The sequence below is a fragment of the Apium graveolens genome, chromosome 3, assembly GCF_009905375.1.
Source record: "Apium graveolens cultivar Ventura chromosome 3, ASM990537v1, whole genome shotgun sequence".
NCBI classification, from domain to species: domain Eukaryota; kingdom Viridiplantae; phylum Streptophyta; class Magnoliopsida; order Apiales; family Apiaceae; genus Apium; species Apium graveolens.
Window position 1 is genome coordinate 10,100,604 of NC_133649.1, and position 27,809 is coordinate 10,128,412.

At 35.8% G+C, this 27,809-nt stretch overlaps 5 protein-coding genes across 12 annotated transcripts in view; 2 read left to right on the forward strand and 3 right to left on the reverse strand.

Annotated features, from left to right (window-relative positions):
* The window catches only part of LOC141711642 (protein yippee-like At5g53940), a 255,796-nt gene that overhangs the window by 197,805 nt on the left and 30,182 nt on the right, over positions 1–27,809 (reverse strand). The window lies entirely within an intron of this gene.
* Positions 437–6,193, forward strand: LOC141711637 (putative exonuclease domain-containing protein At3g15140). Of its 5 annotated transcripts, none has more exons than XM_074514226.1 (7): positions 437–497; positions 1,027–1,166; positions 2,272–2,472; positions 2,879–2,959; positions 3,815–3,937; positions 4,814–4,937; positions 5,676–6,193. In XM_074514226.1, the coding sequence occupies exons 3-7, from the start codon at positions 2,402–2,404 to the stop codon at positions 5,775–5,777; spliced, it is 501 nt and encodes a 166-aa protein (XP_074370327.1). In that variant the 5' UTR covers positions 437–497; positions 1,027–1,166; positions 2,272–2,401; the 3' UTR covers positions 5,778–6,193. The 5 variants fall into 5 exon arrangements, with proteins under 5 accessions (XP_074370327.1, XP_074370329.1, XP_074370326.1 ...); XM_074514228.1 differs by lacking the exon at positions 437–497 and adding an exon at positions 527–544; XM_074514225.1 differs by lacking the exon at positions 437–497 and adding an exon at positions 577–914.
* LOC141711638 (uncharacterized) lies at positions 8,413–18,555 on the forward strand. 2 transcript variants are annotated; one of them, XM_074514231.1, is made up of 7 exons: positions 8,413–10,259; positions 11,205–11,345; positions 11,524–12,592; positions 12,788–13,270; positions 14,328–14,617; positions 16,341–17,191; positions 17,278–18,555. In XM_074514231.1, exons 1-7 carry the CDS (start codon positions 8,805–8,807, stop codon positions 18,353–18,355), a joined length of 5,367 nt encoding a protein of 1,788 aa, XP_074370332.1. In that variant the 5' UTR covers positions 8,413–8,804; the 3' UTR covers positions 18,356–18,555. The 2 variants fall into 2 exon arrangements, with proteins under 2 accessions (XP_074370332.1, XP_074370331.1); XM_074514230.1 differs by having other exon boundaries at positions 11,524–13,270.
* On the reverse strand, positions 18,923–20,440 carry LOC141711640 (uncharacterized). Of its 2 annotated transcripts, none has more exons than XM_074514234.1 (3): positions 20,153–20,440; positions 19,812–19,890; positions 18,923–19,716 (listed from the first exon to the last, which is right to left on the reverse strand). In XM_074514234.1, the coding sequence occupies exons 1-3, from the start codon at positions 20,218–20,220 to the stop codon at positions 19,135–19,137; spliced, it is 729 nt and encodes a 242-aa protein (XP_074370335.1). In that variant the 5' UTR covers positions 20,221–20,440; the 3' UTR covers positions 18,923–19,134. The 2 variants fall into 2 exon arrangements, with proteins under 2 accessions (XP_074370335.1, XP_074370336.1); XM_074514235.1 differs by having other exon boundaries at positions 18,923–19,408; positions 19,526–19,716; positions 19,812–20,440.
* On the reverse strand, positions 20,578–27,100 carry LOC141711639 (protein SAWADEE HOMEODOMAIN HOMOLOG 2-like). 2 transcript variants are annotated; one of them, XM_074514232.1, is made up of 10 exons: positions 26,888–27,100; positions 25,647–25,732; positions 25,510–25,555; positions 24,956–25,199; positions 24,804–24,854; positions 23,622–23,685; positions 23,452–23,503; positions 22,490–22,633; positions 22,266–22,385; positions 20,578–21,583 (listed from the first exon to the last, which is right to left on the reverse strand). In XM_074514232.1, exons 1-10 carry the CDS (start codon positions 26,939–26,941, stop codon positions 20,828–20,830), a joined length of 1,617 nt encoding a protein of 538 aa, XP_074370333.1. In that variant the 5' UTR covers positions 26,942–27,100; the 3' UTR covers positions 20,578–20,827. The 2 variants fall into 2 exon arrangements, with proteins under 2 accessions (XP_074370333.1, XP_074370334.1); XM_074514233.1 differs by lacking the exon at positions 26,888–27,100 and adding an exon at positions 25,986–26,871.

The window sequence follows — 27,809 nt, forward strand, 5'->3', positions numbered from 1 at the left end:
ACCTCGTAATTATGTTATAATAACGGTGAAAAATTGAATTAATATAGAAGAGAGAGAGTAATAGGAGAGAGGAGTGAAACAGATGAAAATTCCCATGTGAAAGAAAATAATTACTTGCTCTGAATACTTGCAAGCTCTGATATATACGCCTAGGCGCCTACTTTCGGCCGGGATGGTGGTTGTAAATGTCATTTAAGATTAAAAATGATCCCAAATATTACTTTAAAATGGTACATCGTGTACCGTTTATGCAAAACATCTAAAACGGAACTTCATGTAACGTTTTGATATTTTGATTTTTTATGCCCAAAACGGTAGATAAAGTAACGTTTTGACACAAAATATTGTATGATGTACCGTTTTGACCCAAAACATTACTTCAACTAACGTTTTACACATAATAAAAAAATTAAAAAAAAATAAAGTAACAAAATGAAACACTATGTACCGTTTTGCATTAAAAAAACAAAATAAAGTTACTTCACGATATAATTCAGGTTTGTCCTCTCTCTACTCCCTGTTATTGATTACTGTATCTAATTTGGTATGCATATATGTATATGATCACTATGCAATTCACCTGACATTGATGTACTCAATTCGTTGCTTCTCGTATGAATTTGTGTATCTAATTTTGTTGGATATATAGGATTATGCACATATATGTAATTAAAACTGTTCAGCTGATAAGCGTACACAATCTTGAGATTATCCTTATCCTTACAAGTAATGTGAAAACTGACTGATACTTTAATGTATCTCTCTTGTTGCGTATATGTGTACCTAAATCGTTGTTTAAGTGAGTTTAGCCTCGAAGAAAAAGTCGATGTATAAGTGATTTTGTGGTTATTTCTACTGATATCGCGAAATTAGATGGACAAAATTGTATCTCGAGTCATTGCTGTAGGCCTCTAGTTATGTATCTGCAATTTTCAGTTGATCTGTATTAGGTTATGTTTATATAATAACATAATTCGATCTGTATAATGTTATTTTTATAATTACTAAACTGAATGTGTTGATTAGGTGCATCTGGTTCTGGTTCTTATTCTACCGGACAATCCTCTTCTAACATCGACTTTAATAGGCTCAAAATAAGTACTCCTCCAAATCCTTTGAAGATTCGAATGTGTTTGTACTTCACTCAAGGTCTCTGCCATAGGAAGGTAAGTTATGTGATTTACTTGGATTTTCTTTTTCTATTTATTATTGTGCATGTTTATTGATTTTTCTCTTCTATAATTTGTCAAATTTCTGTTTAGTAAGTATATTTGATCTTGTTATACTTGAGGATGTCGGCATGATTTTGTTCTGCATAATTGATTAAGTAAAGTATATTTGGTTGCTCATCTAAAACCTTAAGGTGTTAGAGGAAGGCTCAAAACACTCCCCTCACTCGAAAGCCCATTTATGGGTCGAAGAGTGGAACATCGGCGCCCATCTTTGGGGAATTATTTGTCTTTAGTGTCCACAATAAATTGTGAGAATGTTGGGGTGGCTGGGAATCGGACCTTAGTCCTCCCGTCAGCCTGATAATATGTTGAGTAACCAGCTTATCTAAAACCTTAAGGTGTTACAGAATGACCCTTTTCAGGATCTTATATTATTCTAACACTCCCCCTCACTCGAAAGCCTATTTATGGGTCGAAGAGTGGAACTTCGGCAGGGATCGGCAGGGATCGAACCTGAGTCCTCCGCCAGTCTGAGCTCAGTCTGAGCTCTGATACCATGTCAAGGAACCAGTCGCTCTAAAATCTCAAGGTGTTAGAGAATGACCCTTTCCACACGAAGGCAAATTTAAGCCCCAAAGATGGGCGCCCGTGATCCACTCTTCAACCCATAAATGGGCTTTCGAGTGAGGGAGAGTGTTAGAATAATATAAGATCCCGGAAATGGTCATTCTCTAATATCCTGAGGTTTTAGAGTAACTGATTCCTTGACATTGTTTTATGAGTTAAACTATTTTTTTTATTTGATTGGTAGTATGAACAATCCTTTTACAATAATTCATTTGTGTATGAACAGTACTATATATTTGCCATCTGGAATATGCAATTTACCAGCACTACTAATAGCATGTTTGTAATATTTTTGGTTAATCGATGTACCTAATACGCTAATACTTATAGAAGATGTATTTGATAATTTGGGATATAGATGTATGTGAGAGAGATGAAGTTTGTCACTTCCTAATTTATTAATTGAGCTCTATCAATTAGTATGAGCAAGAACATGAAGATTTTATGTTCTCATAGATGTGCTGTCGAACAGAATGATGATCAAGCCCACTTAAACATGTTCAATCACACCTTCCCCAAGCTTGAGACGGAGCATTTTGATTTAAAGGACGTACGACCTCAGAAGTTTGATTTTTTTCCTTGTTCTTGATTTGGAGGGGAAAATGGAGATACTTGAATTTCCTGTGCCGATGATTGATGCTAAAACCCTGAAGCTTGTTGATCACTTTCACAGGTTGTGTGTTCTTTTGTTAAATATTATGATTTTGAAATTTGCTTCCTACTAGATCTTATCTGTTCATTTACTTGGGTCCATATATCTCTAGTAGCAGCTTTACCATGTTATTAAGCAATCGAGCATATTGACAGAGGGTTACAACCATTTTTTTACTTGTGAAATAACAAAATTTCTTAACACATGTAGCAAATAATGGAAAATCCTATCCTCCTAGTGGAGTTACCTTGGATGATAGGGGAACTCTGTAGTACTTGCAGTCTTTACATACTTGCAAATTCTATTTACCTGTTTGGCAGTTTTAATTTTTCTCTTTTAAGAAAAAATTCATAGTTTAGTACTTTGTGCTCCAAGTTTAATCTGAATGATTTAAGTATTTTCCAGCCACTAATGATCTTTCCCGCAGGTTTGTAAGACCCACAGAATTGAGCGAGGAAGACACAAACCTGGATGTCAATAAGCACTACCCAAACTTCGCAACGAACCGGTATGCTTTTATATTTATAATATCCGAGACTTTCAAGTGTTGGTCATATGTAACTCTTGGCTCAGACGCTCTTAGCATTCATACGAAATGTGCACTGATTATCTATAATAACTCGGGTCTTTATAAATGTATTACAGTCTTGTAGTCCTTGTTTCCATCCTGTGCTGTATATGTGATAATTCCCTCATAAACCTGCTCCCTCAGAGGTTAAACATGAGTATTTCTTTACTTTTAGTTAGCAAGTTACAAATTACAGTCTTGGAAATAGACAAATAATGATACAAAGTTGTGTAGATAACGTGCAGACTAGGGGTTTAGCGTCATACTTCAGTTTCATACAAAATATATGTAGTAGTTCCATATAGGTATATTAGTCAATGCTAAACAAATGTTTTCCTTTATGCAAACTACAGTAGTGGTTCCATACATGATATGGAAATTTCAGCTACATATTGGAGCAGTAATGTAGGTTCTAACAGGAGTTGGTTGACATTTTGAATATCCATATTGACCTTTTGTAATACGCATGTTTCATTAAACATATTCAATATCACCTGTCCAGGCACCAGCTCACTATCTTTTTTGTCACATGTTCTTTCACATACTTCGTTAATACATTAATGATATTACTTAAAATGGAAGTATTAAATTTATGACATTCAATCTTAATATTCATAATTGGAGAGAGAAGAAATTACATCGTGCATCGAACTGGCAATTCGTTTATGATTTTTTATATGCATGACCGGGAGCAGCTCTTCTGGATTGCTTATGTTCTTGATTGAGGAGATTGATTTTATTATTTTAAATCTATCTTTATGTGGGTAAAGCAATAGTGTTTGTGCTTTTTTTCAGTGTTTGGCATGAGACAGCTATTCCATTCAAGGACGTTATACAGCAGTTCGAAGATTGGCTAACAGCACATGAGGCGTGGGCAAACGAGCCTGGAGGGCGTCTTAAAGGCGCATTCGTAACTTGGTAAGTCAATATGTAGCATTAAGTGGCCGGATTAGTGATTTGAAATCCTTTTATTTGCAAAATAATGAGCATTAATGGCTATAATCTTGGCGAGTTTGAACACAATACAGATGAGATCTATTGCTGGAACATATTAAACTTGTTTTAGATGTTTTTACCCCTGTAGAGGAGGCAAACTCTGAAGGATATATATATGTGTGTGTGTGTGTGTGTGTGTGTGATCAACAGTGTATTCACGATGGTTGAAGGATAATAAAGTTGAAGAAAGTCGGATTCATAAATAAAACAAACTAACTTTTCGTTAGAGTTCATATCAGAACAAGTGAAAGTTTTTACATGACTCTCCGAGTTTAATAGGAATGACCATGCTTTACAATTCTTCCCCTCTTTATACAAGAAACACCTGATTTGATTTGTCATTGATGAACAAGGCAAATAAATAAGAAGATTATAAAATTGCTTAAGGTATAAAGAGGAACTATTAGTTTTCTTTCAAGTTATTGCACTATCATGGGGAATCCATATGAGAAATTAGGGGCAACTTTCCTAGACATGTTTTCTTATAGAAAAAGTTGGTTACATGTTTGTGTTTTTCTTTCTTTCTTTCTGTCCATATTCAGTTTTCTTTACTTTATAGTCTCACACTCATAAAAGAAATATGTGAACACATTGTGAGTTCATATATCAGTAGCTTACTTTTAAGTGTTGTTAAGTTACAGGATAATAACTGATCTTACTTTTTATTGACAAGGTTACAGAATACATAGGTTTACAGTGAATTACAATAGTATGCTGCATTAATAAAATTTGAAAGTGGAATGTGGACTTTATAAACACTATGTGCGACCCCTGATATATTTCTGTTCTCTGTACTAGTGGCAATTGGGATATAAAAACCAAAATCCCTGAGCAATATGAAGTAGCAGGGATGAAGCTTCCTTTTTACCTTATGCAATGGATCAATCTAAAGGACATCTACTTAAACTTTTACAACAGGAAGGTAAGCAGGATCGGTATGTTTGTTTGGGTTTATATTAGAAAATTAGATTTATTTCCCAGTCTCTTGATTATTAAATTTCTCAGTGTAATTAGATATCTTTTCGGCATGCTAGAATTATATCTAGATGAATATCTCAATACTATAACTAATACTGTGTTCCAATTTCCAATTTTAAAGAGCTATATATATCTTGTTATTTCCTCCATTTGCTTTTTAGGTAGACTGTATACTTTGGGTTTTATTAACTATACTACTCAATTGTAAAACAAAATAAACCAATCTTGCGTATACCCATTTTTGTAATACTGTATGCTCCTAGTCGATTTCTTTAATCGGAGACCTAAGATTAGTGCTTTCAGCTCAGTGTTCAGTTGTGTTTAAGAACATGAATCCCCTGTACTATTCCATGTTTATCCTCATAAGTCATAACTATGTTCTGGGTTACTGCGCCTTGTACTCCTGACGAGCTAACTTTACCCTGAATCGGGTATGTGGCCAGTTTTATAAGGACATATACAAAGCACGAGGCTAATGTGGTATAGCGAATGTGTTACATAAATTGTATTCAGTGTCTTTTATTTTTCAGTATGTTTAAATGAAGTGATGACTGTTAATGAAACAACCATAGCAAATATCAATTCGGTTCATATACTTACTTTAGCACACAAAAATTCATAACCTTGAATTATTGTTTCTCTATTTCAATCCTTTTTATGCATTTTTTGTTTCTCCATTCAGGCCACATGTATGGTCCTAATGATGACTCCGCTCAATATGCAATTGGTAGGAACTCACCATCTTGGAATTGATGACACAAGGAATATAGCAAGAGTTCTGTAACGCTTGCTTATCGATGGTGCCCTTGTGCAGATCACTGCACGGAAAAAGAAGGTGGAAAGGTTGAGTATGTCTTTCAAAATCGCATTTAATTGTCTGCAAAAGATCAGTTGGCCGTAACAAGCAATGCAACTCTCTCGGGTCTCTAATTGCACCTCAAGTTTTAGTTGCTTTCAAGTACATTTGTATCAAAATATAATGCTTCCCTTAAACTCTAGGTACAGTTTTAGCTAGAGTCCGTTGTTTTCTTTAGAAAAGAGTTTGCAGAATGCAAGTTCAAAACAGAGTATCTGCAGGCGTGGGCAGTTCAAAAGAGTTTGCTACAAGTCTATTACTATTTCTTGTTGGAAGAAGAAAAATTATGCGATGCTATGCTATTATAGATTACATCAAAATTAAAGTTGACTTCTAGAATATAATTGTCAATGCTCACTATTCAACGGTGTTGGTTTGATTGACATCTGTTCCTTTTAAGGCAGGATTGAATTCACATCAATTCTTATGAGAGCTTAATTCTAGTTTAAGTAGATGGCTTTCTAAACCAATTGCAATATTTATTGTTAAACGTGGCATATATTATTCAGCTAAAGTTTTTTGGCCAAAATTTCATCACTAGATCGGGAAAATAGAAATAAAATGCAAAAAACAAGAATAATTTAGAGTTTTATGAGTTATGCGGGGGGTTTGTAAAATTTATTGTACACTACATCTCTAAATTTATTCATAATTTTGTTTAAAAGGAAAGCATGGATAAATTATTTTTATTTTCAAAATTACATATTAGAAATTGAAAATGGATATATAAATTAAGAACAATGCTAAGTTACCCAATGTTTCTCCAAAAAGAATTTTCAACACTTTGAACTTTAATTAAGAACTATGTATACACTCATGATCACTTATTATTCGAAAAATTATCAATTAAACATATGACAACTCCATATTTAAGAATACATTTAAGATATTTTTACAATTTTTAATAACTTCGTATTAGTGTTCTAAAAGTCGGCAATTAATTGTTGTTCAATAAAAAAATGATTGATTAAACAAAATCAGGTTAAAATTTGTTTTTAAGAAAATCGGATTAATCGGTCAAATACCGGGTTAATCGGTCAAAAATCGGTCTCATTGGTAATTTTTTTAAAAAAATATAGAGAAAAATTAAATAAAAATTTAAATTTGTAAAAAATTAAGAAAAATATTATTCTCGTATACATAATTATTATTTTAAATGATAAAATAATTAAATTTATTAATTATTTATCTCAAATTAATCTCAATTCATAAGTTATATATAAAATTATATTTACTTTAATAATATTGCATATTATAAATTTATTTGTATAAGTATATGTAAAAAATATATATGTATAATCAAAGTAATGATAATAGAGAGGTTCAAAAAATCCGAAACGCGAGATCCAATCCGGAAAAAAACCCGAAAAGGCCGATCCGGAAAAAAGCCCAGCTTGATTTGACCCGGCCCGCTAACCTTACATGAGCCTCCTTTTTCCTCAAAAAACTGGCCCGACCCAAAACCCGAAAAGCCCGAATAAAAGTCCGCATAAAAGTCTGGATCTAAAAAGGTCTGGATAAAAGTCCAGTTCGGCCCAGATAAAATCCCATATTTTTTGAAAAGCCCGAGTAAAAAACCGATTTTTTATATAAAATTGGAAAATATACAAGACTTTTCATGATTTTTAAATTTTTGCAATAAGGTATATATGATTATCTATATATTATATTAAAAAATATTTATTTATTTTAGTGTATAAACTACTCTATCTAATATATCAAGATATTAATTTCTCGAATATTTAAAATACTCCTAATTCGAGTTATAAAATTTTAAATTTTTTTAAAAATATAAATAAAAAGTCACGGACCTTATATTTCTTAGGAAGATCGGCCCGATCCGACCTGATTTTAAAAAAAGTCCGGTCCTGTTCGTTTTCAAAAAAACCGGGCTATTTAAAGTCCGGATAAAACCCGACTCAATAAATTTTTTGAGTATCTCTAAATGAAACAACTATATTTATTAATATTGTATACAAAATAATATTAAATTAATTTCGATCAATTTCCGATTACTCGATTGTTCGACGGTATCTTCACCGATTAAATCTGATTTCCGCTTTTTATAACATCACTTGATACTAATAATTGATTTGTATGGTAACTACGCACCTAAATTAGTGCCAACCTTTCCCAAATGCAAAATCAAAGCCTCACACAAAAATCAAAATGTGACAATTTACTCTTAAAACCGTTACACAATTTTTTTTATGCTTCAAAACTGTTACACATGTCGAATGTATTTATACAGAACACAAACTATTTATGTTAACTTCACATTTCGCATTTCATTTTGTATCCCCACATTCCAAATTTACAAAATTTTACATATTTGGCGGTAACGTTCGCTTTGGTGCCAAAAAAAATTAATACAAAAACTACATATTTCTCCGGCGCGTGACATTCCGAAGCAAGCCCCTAAATCCCTAACAAACCAAAAAAACTACACTTCCTCAGCGCGTTATCACACGCCTTTACCCTGCACGTGGTAAAATTAGACACAAAAAACCCGAAACCCTTCTTTTTATTTCCGCCCTAATTCATCTCTATATATATCACCAAGTAGCTGAGAAAATACACACACACAAAAATCTAGAGAGAGAAAGTTCTAGAGAGAGAAAGTCCCGATGAAGAGCTAAATCGCCGGCGCTCCGGAGTGATAATACGACTACAAGTATCGATTATCCTCACTCTAATTTGTTTGATTTTTATCGATTTTTTCTAGGGTTTCATTTTTGTGGCTATCTGTTTATATACACACACTGTTCAATTGAGGTGTGAGTTGTGAGATAATGTGTTTGTTGATTTGATCTGATTGTTAGTTTGTTTGATGCTGAATTGGATTGTTTGTGTGTTTAATTGAGATATGTGTTGTTGATTTGTGTGTCTGTGAGGTTGTGGAGTGTGTGATTGGGTGGATATATATTTGTTTGGGTGTATTTGAGTGGAGTTGTGATGCGATTGTCGAGGCCGGCGGTGTTTTCGAAGAATAGGAGGAAGAGGAGTAAGAATTTGGGGAGTAAGAATTTGGGGAGTGGTTTTAGGGTTAAGAAGAAGCATAAGAGGCTTGATGCGATTAGTGAAGAGGTTTATAGTAGGAATCATGGTGTGGTAGAAGCGGAGTCTAAGGAGGGTAATGTCGGTGGTGGTGGTGGTGAGGCGGAGGTTAGGAGGAGCTCGAGGGCGAGGAAGGCTCCGGTTTTGCTTGATGCTTCACCGCTTCCGGCGAAGAAGAGGCGGAAGTTTGATAAAGGGATAGGGATTGGGAATGGGAATGAGAATGGGGATGGTTTGGAGGAGAGGTTGAGGAAAGAGTGGGTGAAGGGGGAGTCTGTGTCTCCGTGCTCGACTTCGAAGAAGGTGGAGGAGGAATCGGGTGAATGGAAATCGAGGTTGAGAGCTAGGAGTAGTAATGGGAGTTTTAGAGAGAGGGGAGTAGGGGAGTTGTTGCTGAAGGGTAAACGGAAGCTTTTAGAAGATGCGGATAGATTTGGAAGTCAGTCCAAGTTGGAGGGTGAGGGATTGAGTAATAATAATCAGAAATTTAGAGCCAGGAAGCTTAAAACAAGAAGTAGTAAGTCACTTAGACCTGTTAATGTCGGAGTATTAAACGTTTCCTGTAATGAGCATCAAGAGACTTGTTCTGAAAGTATTTTGGAGGGTCACAAGGACAAGAACAAGGCACAGTTGTCAGCAGACAAAGGTGGGGATACTGTGTTTATGGAGAGTGGGGATACGGTGCGCATGGAGAGTGGTGATACCTTGAACATGGAGAGTGGGGATACCATGATCATGGATAGTGAGAATACCTTGATTATGAATAGTGAATTGGTGGGTATAAATGAGGGGAAACCAAAGCAAAATGTATCTTCCGCAGAAATTTTAGAGGAAAAGGAGGATGAGATTCCACCTAGTGTACATTCAGAGCGGTGCATGGTGAATGGTAATCCGCAGTCAATGGAATGCAATAAGGTGAATGAACAACCGGGTTCTTTGATCGAAATGGAAAACCAAAAAGACACTACAGCTCCAGGTGGTGCTTTTGGTCAACAAGTAGATGGAAAATCAAATGATAAACCTTTGGAAAGTGAAAGTTCTAAGTATGTACATGATCTGAACTATCCATTGAAGAATGAACTGAGCAAACCGCGAATAAAAAAGGGAAGAAGATGTGGCCTGTGTGGGGGAGGAACCGACGGAAAACCTCCAAAGATTTTATTGCAGCATGGGCTTGGGAGTGATGATGAGGCATACTCTGGGTCTTCTGATGCTGAGGAACCGCTTTATGACATGTGGGATGGATTTGGTGATGAGCCTGGCTGGCTAGGGCGCCTCTTGGGTCCCATTAATGATCGTTTTGGTATTGCTGGAATATGGGTTCATCAACTTTGTGCTGTTTGGAGTCCGGAGGTGTGGTTTTTCTTGCTGAATGTATTTTACTTATATTTTGTGCTGCCCTTTTCTTGCATAAAACTACAATCTGTAAAAACCAGGAAATACTTATAAGTTATAAGGTTTCTTATTTCAGTTTCTTTTTACGAGTATCAGAGTTCTAATCATCTGAAGCTAAACTTGTTTTTGTGTATGTCATAGGGTATAGACTATAATAACTTAATTGTAAAGTTATTTTTTGTGAAATGAACTCAGTTACCAACTTTATTTAACAAAAAAAACTCAGTTACCAACTTTGGTAAACTGATGTGTCCATTTGAGGGTTCCACAAGTATTATCATCTTGCTATTTTAAACAGTGGAGAGTGATACTTTAAAGGTCTTGGAGGAAGGAAAAATATACTAACAAATGTGAACCTTTTTCTTTCTTTTTATCTATTTCTTGGAAATGTTAATCAAACTTGCGAAGACGGTTTTACATGATGATTTTGATTAAACTCTCTGCTAGAGTTTTTGACAATACATTTTTCATGCACCTTGATTGGAGGTCGATATGCCTCTTTGCAGATAGTTTCTTAAAACATATATATGTGTCTTTCTGTCTGTTGTAGTATTTTTTTTATGGATAAAGATTATGTTGGGAGCTTCTTTATCATAACAAGGGTTTGGGTCTACCAATCTGGTAACATAGCATATCTGTATTCCATCCATATTCATGTCTCCTTTTTTCACTTTTTTTAATAGTTTCAGAAGTAATACTTTAGTTCCTACAGCATTATGTAGTAGGTAGTGAGCAGCTATATTGATTGCTTGATCTTTAAAGCCTTATAACCAACATAGCTAATAATAACTTTTGCTTAGTTAGCAGCTACAAAAAGCTGTTAACGGAACTCTAGTTGGATCTAGTGCATGTTTATTAATTATCGTGTAGCTGTATCTCATGATATATTTTTTTTTCTTTTAGGTTTATTTTGCTGGATTAGGACGTTTAAAAAATGTAAGGGCGGCTCTTTGCAGAGGAAGACTATTGAAATGTAGCCGGTGCAGTAGGCGTGGGGCAACAGTTGGATGTCGTGTTGATCGGTGCACTAAAACTTATCACTTGGTCGGTTCTTAATATCTCTTTCACTAAAAAAGCTTTCCTTTAATACCATTTTCAAACTTTTCTATATCTTTTTTTATTACATTCTACTATTCTAGTCGTTTTATTTGCGTATTCAAGTATTTTAGATAATTAACCATAAGTTTGGTCATAGCTATTAACTCATCACTATGTCTTGCAGCCTTGTGCTCGAGCCAATGGCTGCATCTTTAATCATCGTAAATTTCTCATAGCCTGCACGGATCATCGAAATATCTTCCAACCTCAAGGCAGTAAAAAAAATTCCTGGTTGAAGAAAATGAAAGCTAGAAAGATGAAAATGGAAATTAGAAAACAATCAAGTGATGCCTGGAGGAAAGATGTTGAAGCAGAAGATAAATGGTTAGAGAACTGCGGGGAGGATGAAGAATTTTTGAAACGTGAAAGCAAGAGGCTTCAAAGAGATCTGTTGAGAATTGCACCTATGTACATTGGAGGATCAAATACTGAAAACGAAATCCAGTTTGGGGGTTGGGAATCTGTTGCAGGGCTTCAAAATGTCATCAATTGTTTAAAGGAGGTTGTTATATTGCCTCTACTGTATCCTGAGTTTTTTAGTAATATCGGCCTCACTCCACCTAGGGGAGTTCTTTTGCATGGATATCCTGGAACAGGTAAAACTTTAGTGGTGCGTTCGTTAATTGGTGCATGTGCTCGTGGTGATAAAAGGATAGCCTATTTTGCACGCAAAGGTGCTGATTGCCTCGGAAAATATGTTGGTGATGCGGAGCGACAACTTAGACTTCTGTTTCAGGTTGCAGAGAAATCACAACCATCTATAATATTCTTTGATGAGATTGATGGTTTGGCTCCTTCTCGCACGAGGCAGCAAGACCAAACACATAGTTCAGTTGTTTCCACTTTGCTTGCTCTAATGGATGGTTTGAAATCACGGGGTTCTGTTGTTGTAATTGGAGCGACAAATCGTCCTGATGCTGTTGATCCTGCTTTAAGGAGACCTGGGAGGTTTGACAGGGAGATCTATTTTCCGCTGCCTTCGGTCAAGGATAGAGAATCTATTCTCTCCCTCCACACAAAAAAATGGCCAAAGGCTGTTACTGGATCATTACTTAAATGGATTGCTAGAAGAACTGCAGGATTTGCTGGTGCTGATCTTCAGGCTCTTTGTACTCAAGCAGCTATGGCCGCTCTCAAGAGGAGCTGCCCATTACATAAAATTCTTTCGGAAGCTGAAGGAAAGTCTGGTCATGGTAAGAGGCCTGCTCTTCCCTCATTTAATGTGGAAGAAAGGGATTGGTTAGAGGCGCTTTCATGTGCACCACCTCCATGCTCCCGCAGGGAAGCAGGAATGGCTGCAAATGATGTGGTATCGTCGCCTCTTCCGGCCCATCTTATTCCTTGTCTGATACAGCCACTGTCCACATTACTTCTTTCTATTTATTTAGATGAACGGACCTGGTTGCCGCCGCCACTTTTTAAAGCATCAACAGTAATAAAAGATGTAATTATGTCTGTCTTGAACAAGAAGAATATTAGAGGTGAAAGCTGGTGGTCCCATATTCATGTTTTGCTTGAAGAAGCAGATGTTTTGAGCGAAATAGCGAGTTGCCTGTCACGTGAAAGCATTTTAGTTGGAGATGCGTCTTTTGTAGGTGTTGATGCACTGAATGACGATGCTGGTGATGAAAATGCTTCAGGCATTCAGCCACTGGTTTCTCGTACTACTTTGTTGCAAAATGTGTCTCTCTTAGGAAAGAAATCAGGTTTCAGGATATTGATATCTGGAAATCCTGGTGGTGGTCAGAAACATATAGCGTCCTGCATTCTTCATTGTTTCGTCGGCAATGTTGAAATTAGGAAGCTTGATTTGGCTACAATTGCACAAGAAGGGCACGGAGATTTAATGCATGGAGTAACACAAATACTAAGTAAGTCTTTGATAATAATTATGGCTCTGCTCTAAACTCCTTGCATTAGTCTGCATTAGTGACTTAATTCTGAATGCAGAGCTATATTTCACTCTATGCCCAGTCAAATTAGATGAATAAAATTGCAAGATATCCTAAATCCTAACCTTTAGTATTATTTTACTTGGAGTTTGGCATCTCTTGCTAAAATTAGCCCAGAGGTTTGTAATTTTGTTTGGTTGAAGGATGGTCACCTATTCTGATGGTTTGCATTTTAGTTGGCAATTGAAATATTGTTCATTGTTACTTTGCCAATGTGTGGTCACTCCTGATCCATAAAATTATGCACTTGCAAGAATATATTTTGGTAATTTCTTGTCCTAAAAAGTCCAAGGGAAATAGGTTAAATCGAACTGAAGAAATTTAGAACTTGAATCCAATGACTTGGATATGTCATATGTCTGTACAAGGCCCGATAGATGTAGTATGGTTGTGGTTATCCAGTTTCATGTATACTTTCTGTGGAACTGTATGAGTGACTTGGCTTTCTTGGATATGGTTTTTAAATAGGGAACAAACTCCTCCTTTAATTGTGGCTTTATTTAGTCCCTTACCTTTGCTCCTTTTAACCTCTGCATTTATCATCTGTTCATCTTGGGCTGTGTAACCGCTATTCATTACTTTATATATTGTGGAATATGATAACACTTTTTTTACTGATCAATTAAATTAAAGTTGACTATTTGGTCTTTATACAATTGTTTCCAGCATTTCCCTCTTCCCTAAAATTATATTTTGCTGGTCAAAATTAGTGGCACAATACTTTTTGTGAAAAGCATGTCATAGAGGTGAGGAAAAGTATATTCATTTTTGTATGCAACAAATGTTCTCTTTTTAGATTGAGGTTTCACAATGTTGATTTTTTTGTCTAGTTATCATTTTGATTGCTGAAGCAGAATCCATACATTTATATATATAGCTGGAGATTTTTAATGAATGAAAATTTGCTGTTCATATTTTCCATTTTGTGAAGTCAGTTGTTAAAAACATGGTTCTCATCTCCTTAATTTGAATGCAGGTAGATGTACGTGTCTTGGTTCATGCATTGTTTTTATGCCAAGGATTGATTTATGGGCTGTGGAGACGTCTTATGAAGAGGAGTGTCTTTCACCTGCAACAGAAGTTGATTTATCCGAAGAGAGCAGTTTTTTGGAACACAACAATGTTAATTGGAGATCCAAACTGAATGAAGGTAGCTCTGCAGAGTCAGCAGAGCCCCAAGACCCTATCATAAAAGCTTCACACCTCTGGTTCTCGTTTATCGAGCAAGTAGAATCCATTTGCGTGTCTACAGCCTTGATAATTTTGGTACGATTGTCTATCATTGCTTTTGTATATAAACATTTTAAGTATATGCTTGAGTGTATGTTTACTCATTCTTGTCCTTGTTAAGTTTTTGTACATATGTATTCTGCTTTATTTCCATATTCTGGAACATGAATGCATCCTACTGAAAAAGCTACTTGCTATCTACTCTGCCATTTAGTCTAGGATACTTATAACATGCTTTTGAGTTTTAAATAGGAAGGAAAGCGAATGAAGTGTGAGTAAATGTATAGAGTTTTCACTCTAATTCATGCTCCCAAGGTTTTTTTAGTAAGGAAATCAAGTTGAGTAAAAAACCCACTTTCAGGCCATAATCTTTACACTAATGTATCATGTATAATTTTAGTGACTACTGCGTAATTAAAAAATTCTTGGCGCTGTGTTCGATTTTTACAACTTAAAAAACTCCGTTGATTGATCTCATGAACCAATCATTATTCTTTGTATTCACCTTTTTATGTTCACTATCTTTAAATCCATTAAATATCTCTTCCTAATCATCCAACCGTGTTTTGATGACTTATCAAGCTTAAAAAAGGTTGCAGTATCTTTATATAGTTAAAATATGCAATTTTGAATCCCAAGGTCTTTATATTATCAATTTGTAATTCTAAGAGTGTGATGTTCCTTCTAGGTGAGTCAACTTTCATCCAATATGTGATGACAATGTCTTCCATACCTTCATTCTCTGTAACTGCATGAAGGAAGATGTACATCTTTTTTGTTTAAACTCCCCCCTTCCCCTTTTACATGTCTATTTTGAAGAAATTGCACATATTAATGAAATGTTAGTTAGATAATATTTTCCTATGAATACCTTTAATTATTACCTTGAAAATTAAGAATTCAACTAAGTTTTTAAAAGATTCATACCTTGGAAATGGTAAATATAGAGATGCTTTTGGAAGATTGTCTCTAAATCTACCATAGAAGTAGAAATGGACATGTATTAAGGGACAAAACTTATTTTAAAAGAGACATGTAAAAGGGGACGGTGGGAGTTTTTGGAAGTATCAAATTGTAATTAAGTTAATATTTTTTTTATTTTGGTTTCATTATAACTTGAGACAAGTCATTGAAACTCATTTGAGTCTCCCTTACTTTCGTTGATGTTCCTTTATTTTCCTTCTTTAAAAGACTCAGAAGCAAGGCCTTAATATATAAAAAGACTGATGAAGCTCCTAGGATTGTACTGAATCTGATCAACGTATGTAATTTATGGACCACAATTGTCGCAAATGTGAACAATAGGTTTCCATCACTGTTGAGTAGCTTCTAGTCAGATGTTCCATCTCTTAGATATTTCTGAGTTGAAATTTAAAATTTTATTTTATGTATCTATGTTTACTCCTGTGTTTAATCATATGATGTATCGTGTATATTCATAATTTTATTAAAATAGTTACTTTCTACAGTACATATCTTTTGTTAAAACCGACAGATAATTATTTGGATGAGAATGCTCAGTAGACACATATATTATGAATCATTACGAGGCAGTTTTATATGGAATGAATTACAAGTGAAACCGTATGGCATATATCATGTAGCTTGATAAAGGTGGCACGGTTTAGCTTGTAGGTTTCTACATTTATATTGAAGATTTATTGGGGTTTCAGGTGGTGTAAAGCATCAAAAAATAATATAATAAGCTGCATATTTCCTGTGTAGCAGTTAAGAAAATGATTTTTATAACTTCTGGCAGGCTACATCAGACATGCCATTTACATTACTTCCACATGGAATAAGGCAATTCTTTGAGAGTGACAACTTGAACTGCAGTCTTTCTGCTCCGTTGAAGGATGCCGTACCCCGATTTTCTGTCCTGGTTGGAGGGAACTTCGATTGTGACATGGTGATTGATTTTTCTGCAAAAAAATTATCAAAGGATTTAGCTAAATATTTTCTCCAGTTGATTCACTGTAAAGCTCATGCGAGTGAGGGCAAAGCTGTAGATGCTCCTATGAAAGATGCAAATGCAGGATGTCAGAATCATGAACCTGTCTCAGCCTGTTATCCAGTGTGCCAAAAGCAATTTCCTGCAAGTCCTATATTGGGGGATGCACCTCCATCTGTGACAAAAAATATGAAGGGAAAATCAAACTTGATGCTGGCAATAATAACGTTTGGATATCAAATATTGCTATATCCTCATTTTGCTGAGCTTTGTTGGGCGACATCCAAGCTTAAAGAAGGCCCGTGTGCGGACATAACTGGACCTTGGAGAGGCTGGCCATTCAACTCTTGCATCATTCGTCCTAAGGATTCATTGGAAAGAGAGAATGTTGTTGTTGCTTGCAGTTCTGCAAATAAAAATTTCAACAAAAAATCTGGTGAAGTTAGAGGCTTAACTGCTATTGGTTTATTGGCTTACAGAGGCATTTACACATCACCTAGAGAAGTATCAGCTGAGGTTCGAAAGGTTTTAAAGCTTCTAGCTGTACGTGTTCATGCTAAAATAGATGCTGGGAGTGATAGATTTCATTTTGTTCGTTTGCTTTCGCAAGTTGCTTATCTTGAGGATTTGGTGAATAGCTGGGCTTACCAGCTACAAAGGTATTGTTTCTTCATCTATGTGGTCTTTTAAACTTTGATTGTGGTCAGCAGTTTGTGTGTTCAGTTCCCTTTCTTTCTGTTAACAGCTTAGATATCCATGGCCAAGTGACTGAAGCAGACCCTAGGCTTGCTTGTCTGGGACCAAATGATAAATACAAGATCCGTGAAGATATATCAACTACCAAAAATACCTTGCATGAAGCAGAATCTCGAAGTCCCCTAAATCTGAACATCACAGATACAGGATCTATCCCTTCGAACATAGATGCGGATTCTGGTCAGCAAAATGGGAACGTAAAAGCAACTTCAGGAGATCCTTTGTGTGATACATCCTTGCAATCTCATAAGTCTATAAATATAAATGTTGAAGTTTTAAATGGGAAGGATGGTGTCAATCCTCGTCCACGTGAATTAGAAAGTTCTGGAAATGACGTGAAGGTAAATGAAGTGTTTGGACCCATTTCTAATGGTTACACACGTACACGTACACGTATGGGTTCCAAAATTTTGAAGGATGGTCCTTGTGCTTTAGGTGATAATATCTTGTCCTCAGATAATATAGATGCGACTTCTGAAAATGGCAACACAATCTCTTCTAAAGGACAAGTAGACGGCAATTGCACTTCGAACGGCATCACCAATCCTACATGTGATCTTAGTTTTCTATGTTTGTACCGCTGTTGTCCTAAGTGTCTTGTCATGCTCCAACAGTTGGTGCGGAAGAATCTTTATTATCAGCGGGGACTAAGAGGGAGCCAGTGGACAGTGGAGGATGTGCACGACTGTGTCAAATCTTCATCAGTTCATCTTCATTCAGAGGTTAGGAATTTTTGTTCAAGTGAGGATCCAACAAGTTTGTTAGGTGAAAATGTGGAGCATTGTGATCACGTCCAATTGGCTGAAGGCCAGAAAACCAAAGTTTGTCTATGCAAAAATACTGGAAATAAATTTATCAGGCCCGTTGAATGTACATCTCATCCAAGAATCGAGAGTGCAACAGCAGGAGTAAGTTCTTGGAATCCTCATGGACTAGAACTAGAGTTAATCTACAAAGATGGTATAGTAATTTCTGTAGATCCTACAAAGGATGTTTCTTGGCACTGTAAATTTGAGACGTTATGCCTTTGTTCACTTATAGATTGGATAGACAAAGCAGGCTTCTGATTAATTAGTAGTTGGCTTTGGCTTGGCAAGTTTTGGTATGCCTGCGGAGTTTAGGTGTTAGATTCCTTGTAAAAATCGAAATTTTGCATGAGTATTGGTTTATGTGCTGAACATGTTCAATTTTTTTAAATGTTTGATTCAAATATGGTAAGATTGTTTTTGGCCTGCCCTTAAAGAACAGTTGGAGGGGGTTACATATACTCTGGTTTTCGAAGCTTTAGACTGTGACTTGTTTATCTTATGAAATCAGTTGGTTAGGTGCTCAATTTTAACTTATTTTTTTACTGCTATTGTACGCTTGAAATTTATCAAGTGGTGCTTGCAGTAGTGTGGTATTCTTTTATATCTGGAGATACGAATTCCAAAGTATGGAAGGTTTCAGAAGGGTCTGTATAGACTGTATAGTTCAGACTTTGTAATATTTAACTTAACTAGCTAAGCAAGCTGCACACATTAATATTGGAATAAAAGGTCAGAGTACTAGGGATTACTGAGATATATTGGAATAAAAGGTCAGAAAAACGTTTTTCAGGTGTACTGGATATTTTAACAATAAAACTGGGGTAATAGTAAAAGATATTTCATTTGAGAAGTATTACAATAAAAAATGCAAAACACATTTACCTAAAGAACAAAATAATTTACTAGGACGAGTGAGCTAGATAATGAAGCAAATGACTTGAGAAGTTATTATTCTCATTCGTTAGTAATAGCCCAACAACCGAAATGAAAGTTTCAAATATCCGCTCCTTTGATATTGTCTAGACTAGACTATCAGTTTACATTGTTCTTTCTTGCTGCCCAAAAGCCCCATCGACGGTGACTAGTTCTTCACCAACCATCAGGCAATTTTGATGCCTAAATCGCGACCGGAAAAGATATGGTACAGTCGAGGTCATGTCTAGATTGTGCAAAACAGCTACCATAATGACTGAGGATATGAACATTGAGATTGGACCAAAAATCCACATTATCAAAGTAGTTGCAAAATAGAGTGCACGCAAGCCAACCACCCAGTAGTTACTCCCTTTTATAACTGGCTTCTGCACATATCTTACAGGAATTTCACAATGTGGCATACTAATGAGAAATGCAGCTAGTGTGTAGTTCCTCAACATTTGTACAAAAGAAGCAAAAGCCACCAGGAAGCATAAGAGAAGACTTATGTACTTGTAGGAAGTGACTGTGATCCTTGTGTCTCCGTAAATAACACTGCTTGAGAGGATGCTTTTTCCGGATGAGGTTCCTATCAACGTTCCAATCAAAGAGCTCAAAACGAGAGAGACTGAGCACATGTTGGTTGCTGCTATTATATTGCTGCTGATCACGGAAATAGCTGTCCCTCTATCCTTAGCATCAAGCTGAGTATTATGCGTAAACATGTTGATTAGTACATAATACACAAGTTGTCATCTATCAGGAAATCTCATGAAAGAACAAGTTAGAAGTTTGTAACCTGCATGGTCTTCTCAACCCAGACTCTCTTGTAATGATCCTCACATCCCATCACCGTCGTGTCAGGAAACTTAAGGTATCTGTAGAGAAGAAAGAGATGATAGCTGAACATAATCAACAGTCCAATCGGTACCAAGATTAGATCCGAGTACTCTTCTTTCCATCCCCAGTTCATTTTATTAGAACGGGTGCAAGAAAGATAACACCAGTCCAAAAGAACAAGAATGTGAAGACTAAGTTGAAATAATGGATTTGGTGAACACACATTAAAATTTTGGTTTGGTGTAATGGTGATGCATAATGCATTTGATTATGAAATAAATGACAGTTTTCTAGTAATACCTGCTACTAACTTGCATCTTCTTATATCTTAATCCCCCCACTATGCTCCTGCCCGTCTCTATCTCCATTTTTATACAGTTCCTTTACACAATATATAACACATATTCTGCCAGAGTTTTCCTAGAACAGCTATCATCATCAAAAAAACAAGACACATAATTTCCAAGAAGTCGCGACTATTCTTTTTTGTAACCCAAACCGAAACAAAAGCTAACAGGGCATCCCTTGCCACTAAGCAGGGTCTTGGGAGGACAGAACATAACATTTACGGTCAGTCTTTTCCGCCTTTTTGGCAGGCTGAGATTGAAAATTAACTGCAGCGCTAAACTGAAAAGCTGGACAATTAAAGATAACTGCAGCATGACATTTCAGCTTCAGTTTATTCAAAACTGCAGCTTCAGTGTATTCGGAAAAAACAAGGCAAGGAAAAAAATCTTCTTCTTAGTTATATCTAGAAATTCATAGATTCCCTTGTACAACTCTTTAATTATGTTGCGGGCACTATATGCAGACTAAACTCAATTGATATAACAATAACAAAAACTAGAGTGGATCCTAAGAGCAAAATATATAGACGAAAAAGATGTTAACCAATCATTAGTCCGCAGTACTGCTAGTCCCAGTAATATCTTCATTTAACACGACGACATCTTCCAGAGTCCCATTTGTATCTTCCTAAACTTTTGCAGCATCCTCATTTTCCACATTCCCATTTGTATCTCCCTCAATGTTTCCAGCATCTTCATTTGACACAGCCTCATCTTCCTGCGAACCATTCGTATCTTCCTCGGTGTTTGCAGCATCTTCATTTAACACAGCATGATTTTCTGAAGTCCCGTTCATATCTTCCTCAATAATTGTAGCAGCTTCATTTAACACATCATCAGCTTCAGATGTCATATTTGGATCTCCCTCAATGTTTGTATCAGCATTATGTACATCTTCATTTAACACAGCATCATTTTCTGGTGTGGCACACGGATCTCCAATGTCTGTAGCAGCTTTATCTATCGCATCTTGAATTGCAGCATCATTTCCTGGCAGCATATTCGGATCTTTCTCTTCAGGGTTGATGAGCCCAGGAGCTTCTAGTAGCTGAAAACCACTACCGGGTGGGGCATTCGGAATTTTTGCAGGACCAGCATCCACGATCTCAGAAACATTTGGTTGCTGATTTTTGAATTCACTACCTGCAACCAAATTTGAATTAGAAGTTGCAGGAACCATGTGATTAACAGCCACAGGTTCCTCTTTTTTTAGCTGCTCTTCTGTTACTTCGGGAGGAGGATAGACCCTCAATGTGTTGGTGGTACGAGACTCAATACCAGCTTTGGGGTGCTTTGCTGTTGCAGAGTCGTTCAAAGCATGAAGTAGCTGCAACCTGTGGTCGGTCTCAGGTCGACGGCAGATCTTTCTCAATGGCACAATTTCCTAGCTTCAATGAAGAACCAAATCAGTGATATTCAACACAAGTGCAATAGAAAAACAGAAGCCCATGAAAGCAAATTAATCAAGGATGCAATTTTCATGTAAGTTGCAAAAACATCCCAGGAAAGAAGTGAAAAAGAAGAAGCAAAACTCTGTGACTCTAAGTTATATAAACTTTGCATTTAATTGGTTATGCCTGCAGGCAACAAATGACCCATTCCATCCTTATCACCAGATAACTTCTAAGAAAATAGAGTTCACAAAAGAAAGCAGTTTAGGCATATCCAAATTTTTCAGGTGCGTGTGACGGGGAAGTAATTTTGTCCCAAACAGGGTAGAAGTTAATTTTACAACATAAGCTAATGTCACAATTAACAAATGTCTCTCTAGTTGTGAGTGACTGAGTGTGTGAACTACTTTTACGATACATGTATGCAAATGTATGGATCTTAAAGTGAAACATTAAGCTCACAACCGGAAGTTACAAGGATCAGAAGAACCCAAGATTCCCCTTTGTAAATAAATTGCAGGGTTAAATAGAACAAAGTTTAAATATCTGCACAGAGACAACTCAAAATAACAGGACATGCAAAGAACCACACTAGATTGTGAAAGAAGAAATTAGCAAAATGCATATTACTTTGACTATGCAAAGGAAACTTGTTCAATTTCATATGAGTCATACCTCAGACTGATCATGATCATAGCACACCAGAAACCTACAACGGCAACCTCTTATGTCATGCCTTCGTCTTTGTGAATCAAGCACATGAGCATCAAAGTAGAGAGCCTGCTCTTTGCCTTCCTGAGATATTTAATAAATTTGAAAGTAACACTCTACAAAATAAGAGTGTACATACAACTGCATTGATCATGTAATTTTCTGCAAATTTAAAATGGAAAACAAACCTGGAAACAGAGTATAAGATCTCCTGGAAGAACTGCTACGCACTCCGAGGATTCACATGGAAGAGACCTTTGTCTAACATGCCTACGTATATCAACCCATTCATCCTCTTCTGCTCCAAATCCAGCAAACCGAACCAGAACTTCCTGAAACATTTACCGCATAAAGATGAGGAAAACGGACTGGAAAACACTGTCAGAATGATCAGGAGTGGAGTGAAAACCCATTCCCAGTTGGTCAAGGATATCTCTGATAAGAATCTTAATTTGACTTGTCGAGAAAAGCAAACCTTCTTCATTTACCACTCACGGATCTGTGGGTCTAATAAGTAGTAACTTAAGAATAAGATTCTTGAACAATTTTTATAAGATAATAACCAAACACTAGAATGGTACTGATCCAAATACTTCACTAGCAAAAACAAAACCAGCATTCCTGTATTTTACTTTTACATACAAAAGTAGAGATAGGTGGATGAATGGATGATTTAATACTGTACTTTTTGAAAGCAGCAGAAGCATTCTTTTCAAGGCTAATGCTATGGAATTGACTTACAGGGCACATTCATAAAAACATAAGTAAAAATTCCAGTTGTCAGCAGGCTCAATTCAAGTTTTAAGAACAGAGGTATTGGCCAATGAATCTACAAAAATGCAAAATAAATCCGCCCCCAAATGACAAACTGCTTTCATAAAATTATGTGCACACAAATGGATATTGAGTTAATGATCACATCTCAGTTCTGATCATTAGGTGCAGTGACAACTGACAAACAAGATATCCGCTGAGGTGCAAAAGAGAAGTGCAGTCAGTGCAGATCTACGAAAAAGCATAGTTAAAATTCAATATGAAATAAAACACATTTCTCACAAATTATAAGAATAACAAAAGCTTAGCAACTAACTCCAGTAGCATTAAAATTATTTTGACTATTTTGTGATTGACAGCAGTTTACAGTCTTTACCGGGTCGTCAGTCTCAAGATTCCTATGAAATAGAAAGCTAGCAACATCATACCTGAGGCAAAAAAGACCAGATAACAATTAATTCACTATGAACTGCTAAGAACCAGAACGGAGTATTATGGTAAGCAAACGACTTCAGAACACCTACATAAAAATGTCCCAATACTAACCATGCACCATCTCTTGCAGATTTAGCTTCAAACTCCATTAGAGTACCTTCTGCAACAATTTTACCTACACCATGAGCCGTGTTAAGAACGTGGAAAATAAATATAAGCATCAGATGAGGCTCAGAGTTTAAAAAAAACATCAGGAAGAAATATATTTTTAGGAAATGACAGTCCAAAAGCAAAAATAAATGAAAGCATCACAGTGAAACCAATAAAAATCTATTTCATGAATAATTATGTTATGAATGATATGTTTCATAGAAGCATCTGCCTCCAGAAAATGTATTGCCACTATGAACTTTGTGATAATTTTTAAAAATATTTTACAGTGAGTGCGTCAATAGTATATATTTAATGCAATTTCATCCACATGACACCTTTTTCATTAGCTTACATTCCTCATAACCCACAAGTTGATATCACAATGAAATTTGTACATTATGAGAGATTTTATGAATGTTTATAAGTATGAATACGAAGTAAACATGCTAGATAGAGTGAAGCGGCAGTGATAACATACAATGATACAAATATAACCATGTGAGATGTGTATTCAAATACGGAATGTAAATTCCATCAGATTGTCAAATATATTCAGCTAGCTATTGTTAAACACATACACACTAGGAAATAATAATAATAATAATTATAATAATAATAATAATAATAAGAGAAATAATAATAATAATAATAATAATAATAATAATAACAATAACAATAACAATAATTATAACAATAACAATAATAATAATAATAATAATAATAATAATAATAATAATTGTAAAAATTAAACATGGTTTTGAACATATGTAAGAGGCATGATGATATTGATCGAGCAGCATGCTATTAAGGAAAATTTTATGAATTTTCATGATCTTCGTTGAGCATATATGATATAAGAACATGAGTTTGGAATACACTCTACTACTACAAAGACATGCGTTGGAATACACTCTACTACTACAAAGACATGCTTCCATATTACCATACCCCCAAAAACATATCCCTTTTATTCAAAAAAAAGTCTCGACGGAGACATGGTAGATGAGTTCTTACATTTGACCAAGAAAAAAGAACGGGAAAAGGCTCATAAACGATCAAGCATACAGCCATACACAGGTTTTAGCACTAAAAAAGATCATGTGCACTTCGGTATATGAGGATAAGCGAATTTAAACTCACCTGCAGGAGGAGGCAGATTTGGAGGGGCTTGAGGTACATTTCTCAGTGCAACTGAAAATGACAGAGAAAACTCAAAATTTTATCAATACTGTAAAAATATTGTACACAAGCATGATGCTTAAAAATTTAAGTATTTTCCAAATCAAGTCAACCTAGAGGAGCTGGTTGTGGTTGAGGGTGGTGTGGTTGTAGATGTCGTTGAGGGTGTTTTGGTTGTGGATGTTGTGGATGAGGGTGTTGTGGATGCTGTGGTGGAGGGTGTTGAGGCTGAGGAGCTTGAGCCACATTTTTTGCCACAGCTGAATCATCCCGGGATGATAGAGATTTCAATTTCACAGGAGTTTTGGAAGTTCTTGCTCTAATAGCATAACGCCTATTCTGGAACCAATTCCACACCTATAAAGACACAAAACAATAAATGAGCCATAAAATTCTACATACCGCATGAAATTAGAGATATATTTGTAAACTGATTACTCTGTTAAATTTCCATGTAGATACTTGCACTATCTAAAAGTCACAGCACCAGCAAAGTCATAATACTGAATCTATTTAACATTGGTAATGGACTATCATGAACCTCTTGCTAATCAATAGTCTAAATTCAGAAATGAAAGCAAAATGTAGACAATAAGTAAAATGCATATGCAGTTTTTAAGCGAATAGAGTACTATCATCTGATTCTTGTTAAGCATAAGTGGCTCACTTGTTTCATTTGAACTGCAAACTTTCCTGATCTTTCCGTCGAAGTACTACATAGAAGAAGAAAATATCACAATCAGACATCTAAATTTACAACAAACCAAACAAAATAATTTTAAAAAATACCTTCACATTTACTACCTGAATTTCTGAGCAAGCTCTTCGAGAACTTCACGTGCCGGCACCACCGCATTGTTCGCTTGCAACATAGCTTCCATTTCTGCAACCTTTAAATTACAAGTAAAACAAATTAATCCCAAAAAGAATCATATAAAACACTTTCCATCCATAAACCCATAACCTGGTTATTTCTATAGCTGATACATTTCTGCAGCAATTCTCGCAGTAACATGATATATTGATATGCGTGGACTTGTAAATCATAGCTGATTAGTCTTTTTTTTACTAATTAAATAGTTTAAACGGCAAGAGAGGTGTCATCAACAACGAACATATGTACAATATAAATAATCATCTTACCTAGTTCCGCTTTCTCCTTTGAATTTTTTTTTTTTTATCGTAGGTAACCCGCAGCCGCTACCCTTCGGGTGCGCACTGGATAAACCCTACGGGCTCACGTAATAGTCTGCAAACTACGTGAACCAAGGTAAACCACATTTAAATGACAGGCTCTGACTCAGGAGGCATAATCATAAATTCTGTGAACCAAGGTAAACCACATTTAAGGGACAGGCTCTGGCTCAGGAGCCATAATCATAAATTCTCCTCCCGTGGGATTCGAACCTGTGAGCAAGAGGATAATTTTCCCCTCTTTAACCAACTGAGTCAACCCTTGCCGGCCTTTCTCCTTTGAATTACAATCCGGTTTTTCAACATTCAGTTTGTACTACGCTTTTTACACAAAGATGTATAACTAATAACTTCCAATCTAATCAATTTCTAGCTAAAGTAGTAGTAGTAAACTAATACATTACGATTAGTTATTTACGTGCTCTACTCAAATCATCTTACCTAGTTCCACTTTCTCCTTTCATTACAATCCGGTTTTTCAAAATTCAGTTTGCGCCACGTTTTTAACACAAATAACATCTAACTACTAAGTTTCGATTCAGCCGGTCTAATCATTTCCTAGCTAAAGTAGTACTAACACATTACAATTAGTCATTTACGCGCTCTACTCAATTCGGCTTACCTAATTCCGGTTTCCCCTTCTATTAACAATCCAGTTTTTCGAAATTCAGCTCCCACTATGTTTTCGACACAGATAGCATTTAACTAACGGTCTAATCATTCTCTAACAAACTAAATCGTAAAACGACAAATATAGAGGCTCAAACAAAACACATGTAATAAAATAACAGAATTCAAAAAATAACAGAAATAAAACAAACTCGAATAAAAATAATGTGTGTGTGTGACACCTCAGCGTTGTTAAAGCGAAAGGCAGGAGCGCCATGACTGGGTGGCCTTCCCATGATAGGATCATAAACAAAGAGATTGATTCAATATATTTATTTTTTATATTCTAATTTTTTGTCAGGAATAAATGAAATTATTAATTTGAATCGCTGCTCTTGTTTTTTTGTTTCTATTTAGCTTTCGATTTCGACCCGGCCCGAGTATACAAATGCGTTCCAGTTCCCCCCTTTCTGATTTTGTAATTAGGGCAATTTTGTAAAGATGAAATTTTGGCTCGTGTGTAACTTTATTTCTTTGTTTTTTTTGAAATAAATAAATTTTATTATTTACAAATCAAGGACAGTCATTAGAGGCGACCAAACGGGCTGATTGGCTCGATACGATCATAAATCGGCTCGCCAAAAACTCATATAACTCGGCTCGTGATATATCTGTTCAAAATTCGATACAAACCATATATTAAAATCGTATACTAAAATAAGCCGAGCGCGAATTTAATTTCTGTGAATCATAACCGGCACGCCAACTCGTCAACGACACGGATTGACCCGCATGAACCGCCTTGCACAGCACGCTCCAGCTCGGCCCAGGATCGCTGTGCGCTACTAGGGATGGCCATCGGGTCACTTCGGGGTCGGGGAGTGCTATCCTCACCCCGATCCCCGAACCCAAAACCGATCCCCGAACGAGGATTATTTTACCCCTGTTCCCCGCCCCAAACGGGGAAGGGGATCCCCACGGGGATTCGGGAATTTTTTTTATTTTTTTTCGTTTAATCAAAATTAAATTTTGAATAATATTTTTCAATAAAAATTCACATAATAAATCATAATATATAAATATTCTTAAAATTTAATATTAATGTTTAACCTTAATTTTAATTAATATTTATTTTTAGTATAATAATAATAATAATAAATATTA